At 36.0% G+C, this 4,116-nt stretch overlaps 1 protein-coding gene across 1 annotated transcript; it reads left to right on the forward strand.

Moving 5' to 3' along the window:
- The first annotated feature begins 763 nt into the window (after window positions 1-763).
- On the forward strand, window positions 764-1,746 carry LOC139853101 (uncharacterized). Its single transcript, XM_071842474.1, has one exon. The coding sequence runs from the start codon at window positions 820-822 to the stop codon at window positions 1,591-1,593; it is 774 nt and encodes a 257-aa protein (XP_071698575.1). The 5' UTR covers window positions 764-819; the 3' UTR covers window positions 1,594-1,746.
- Window positions 1,747-4,116: the final 2,370 nt, after the last annotated feature.

Here is a 4,116-nt window from a genome sequence, read left to right on the forward strand (position 1 = left end):
GAAAGCGAATATGATTGACGTTTATATTACACAAATGAAAAGCTTTATGGTTTCACAATCTAAGATTTCCATTATTTTGTTTGCCCCCAAACTAAATAAACTAGAGAAGAATCATATCTTATATCCCTCTCGATCGTTTGTTTGTGTTATAAGATTCCATATTCACACAAAACTATGGATGTCAGAAGAATTCAAAAGGTTAAGGACCAAGGATGTGAAGATACGTTTGAAGTCAAATATGAGAATGATCCTAAATACGAAAGGGCTGGGAAAATGTCAGTTAGAACTTAAATCTGATTCGACCCGAATTCCATCCAGTAATTAGAAATAACCATCCATTAACACAATGTTAATAAATACTTTTCACTAGCCTTGATGGTTATTGTGAGAATGTTATATAATAAGAAGGAGGTGCATGCGCATAAGAAACAAGAGATAACATGAACAAAATAAAAGATAAAGAGTGACAAGATTAGGTTCTTGACTATCGAGCGCTATGAGTTTCAAACGAGTTTAGTCGAGCTCGGCTAGACTCGCCTCGTTTAGACCCCTACTAGTCCTACAATACAAATTTATAATCCACAAAGATGATGAGTGAATTTATCATTGACTATTGACTATATCTAATAACCTAACAGAAAAATATGTGTTTACTGTTTAAGACAAGATAAAAATAAAAATACTTCAAGGACCATTCATAGCAACCATTTTATATTATAAGGGTCTCATATCCCGTTATCCCATTATCTAAATCATACAGTTTCCGGTTCATCAAAACCCTGCCCCTCTTTCCCCAAAATCTCACCACCGCGAACCACCATGTCGCCGCCGTCGTCTCTCCTATTCCGTCAAACAATCCGTCCCCCACAACTAACCACCTTATCCTTCTCATCGCAAATCACACCCGACCAGACCCATCTCTTCCTCAAATCAACCTTCACCAATCTCTCAATCACAAAACCACCAATATCAACAGTAATCCGAATGGGCGGAGGTCCAAGAACGTACCCGGGCGGCGTATCAAAATGGCAGTGGAAACGTATGCAACAGAAAAAAGCCAAACAGTTACTCAGAGCACGTCTCGCACGTGAACGTCAGATTTACGAAATGCGAAAAAGAGCTGAATTAAACGCTGCCGTTTCAGAACTTGAACGACCCTGGGAAGTTGTTGAAACGGCACCCAAACTGTTTTCAACCAGTGCTGATGAACAGCTGAAGGTTTTAGCCGACCGGTTTCAGAAACCGGGCGGGTTTGATTTGTGGTCGGAGAAAGATGGGCCCCAGTTGTTTGAAACTAATGGGCTGACGTCAGCTAGGTTTTTTCCTAAAGGTGTTGTGCATAGTGTTGAACCTTATGGGAGGATCAGTGATGGGGGTTCGGGTAAAGATTCGGATTCGGATATGGATGATGAGGAATTGAGAAATGTGAGTGGGAAATTTTGGGAAAGTGATAGTGAGAGGGGAAATGGTCGGAAAAAAGAATCGAATTTGAAGGCGAAAGTGTTCGATATGAATTTGCAAGATGATGGGAGTTACGGGATATCGAAGAAGCGTATGGAGAATGAGAAGATTAGAAGAAGGGAGAGGAAATGAAATCGGTTTTCGATTTTGGTATGTTATTGTTGGTGTATATGTATATGAAAGTTTTGTTGTATGTAGCTAGCTATATTGATGCAACTAAGTTATGAATTTGTGCTAGCTTTACTAGATGGAAAGATATATGATGGCAATGTAGATTATGACTTATTTCGTATGTTGTCGGAACCTTTAGGGACTAATCGGTGACTGTATTTGGACTACTTTGACCGATTGTGACCAAATTAATCCAATTTGAACAGAATAAATTGGACTTTTGACAACTTTGGCTGGAAAAATGGCAAAGTCGGAGACTAGTCAGACCCTACATAAAATCGAACCACTTTATAAAATCCCTACTAGTTGGGAACAAGTTCGCCTAGTCTGGACTTTAACAACCATGAGGTTAACTAATGTAATGTATTTGTAGACAATGGATAGATGTTATTAAAATACACTGCAAGTTTGATATAAAGATTTAGCGCCAAATATATGAGTTGTTTATATGCATTTTTAGTTATAGCAGGATCAGAAGAATAAAGACATGGTTTTGGGTACAGGATATGTTAGAACAACGAAGAGTTAGTTATAGTGATAACAATATAATTAAGGTTTTCCTGTAACGTATTTGTTTGACATTGAATTGTAATAGTCCATCAGAGTAAACACTTGAGAGTCGAGACTTCATTAACATGATGATTTAGAACAAGAACATATAGGTGAAGGAAGAATAAAAGCTTATAGAATTTAATAACATGATGATTTTAGGCCTATCAAGTAATTGCTGCAAAGTTAATCTGTGCAACCTAGAAGAAATTGTTTCGATTAATAGTTGAAGTGTATCAGTATACATTTTGCTATGAAGAAATTGTTTCGATTAAAATTGCCATCGCTTTTGAAGATTCAAGGATTTTGTTATTTTTTCGATTGAGAAAAGCAATAATAGCTAATCAATCATCAGGTTATCAGGTTTGAATCATGTCTATGACGAATATTTAGTGGTGGCCAGGGATGGGTTGGAAACAGCCAGGGAGTAATCCTGTTGGGCTGCGTACATCATAGTATGGGGTCGGATTACTCGCCCTACCGGGTAGTCCGAATAGGGAAAACCTTTTACCTTTTAACCTTATTTTTTTTTTGCTTAAAGGTATCTTCTATCAAAAATTAAACCGGTATGAATCTGTTATTATTAGATTATTACTGTAATAATGTAATCCTTGATTATTACTGTAGTTTATTAGTTTATCATAGTTAGATTGATGTATGGGATTTTTGAGTATGCACTCTGTAAAGAGCTTAATTTGTTTTTTACATATATCTTATGAGCTTCTGTACATCAAATTTAGCCTCTTTAAATTAAATTTTGAATTTTGAATTAGGATGAGTTTATATAATGGCAAAATGACCAAAAGGACATCTGTAAAAGGTAGAGGAGAACAATTAGATAAGGTTAAAGATATACATAGGGCAAATAAGTTGATGCATAACATTAGAGCTGTTCTCCCAAAGGCTCGACGGTTTGCCAGCAATGGTTTTGTTTATTTGTCTGTAGGGTTGGCGTGCGGCATTTTTCTGTCCGCTACCGCTGTCTGAGGTATTGTATCTTATTTAGTGCTTTTGATTTATTAAGTTATCCTTTGTTATTTTGAGTGGTAGGATCAAGCGGGAAGTAGCCAATCGGGGGGAAGCGGGGGGAAGCGAATTTTTTTTTCTTCGTTTTTTGAAAAAAACTTTATTCACGAACATTATAGATTTGATGAAAATATGAACATTTAATAAGGACACTTTGTGATAAATGTTTTTATATTGGCGGGAACACGCTCGAAGAAGTAATATATAACAATTATCGTGTTTTTCGAGCGTATGTTTAGGTTTTACATATTAGGGTTTAGATATTAGGGTTTATAGGGTTTAGATATTAGGGTTTAGAAATTTAGGGTTTAGGGTTTAGATTTAGGGTTTATGTTTAGGATTTAGATTGAGTTTTTAACACGAACGGTTTAGAGTTTAGGGTTTGGGGTTTTGGGTTTAGAGTTTAGGGTTTGGTGTTTTGGGTTTAGAGTTTAGGGTTTAGGGTTTGGGGTTTTGGGTTTAGGGACTAAACCCAAAAAACCAAACCCTAAACTCTAAATCGGACTAAATTTTTCTTCACAAAATATGGAAAAAAAAAAAAAGTTAACATTCTTCGCGATCAATATTATCTTGAATGTTATTTTTGTCGATCGTTTTTCCGCTTAAATAATAACATTCATCACGAAATGTCTTTTTTAAATGTTCATATTTTCGTGTGATCTTGATGCCTAAAAAAAAGAATTCCAAAAAAAAAATGAAAATTTTTTTTTTGCTCCCCCCGCTTTCCATCGATTGATTACTTCCCCATTGATCCTGTCCCCGTTATTTTGATACTATTTTTAGTTTTCTAGAAAACAGATCATTCTACCGTGTTGGTGGGACAGTTTCTTAGGTTACGTTTGTTATGCCACTTGGTTGGCTAGGTTTGGATTTCTTTTGAATCATTTGTACTTGTTTATCTTCGGATCC

This window comes from Rutidosis leptorrhynchoides, chromosome 6, assembly GCF_046630445.1.
Source record: "Rutidosis leptorrhynchoides isolate AG116_Rl617_1_P2 chromosome 6, CSIRO_AGI_Rlap_v1, whole genome shotgun sequence".
Taxonomy (NCBI): Eukaryota; Viridiplantae; Streptophyta; class Magnoliopsida; order Asterales; family Asteraceae; genus Rutidosis; species Rutidosis leptorrhynchoides.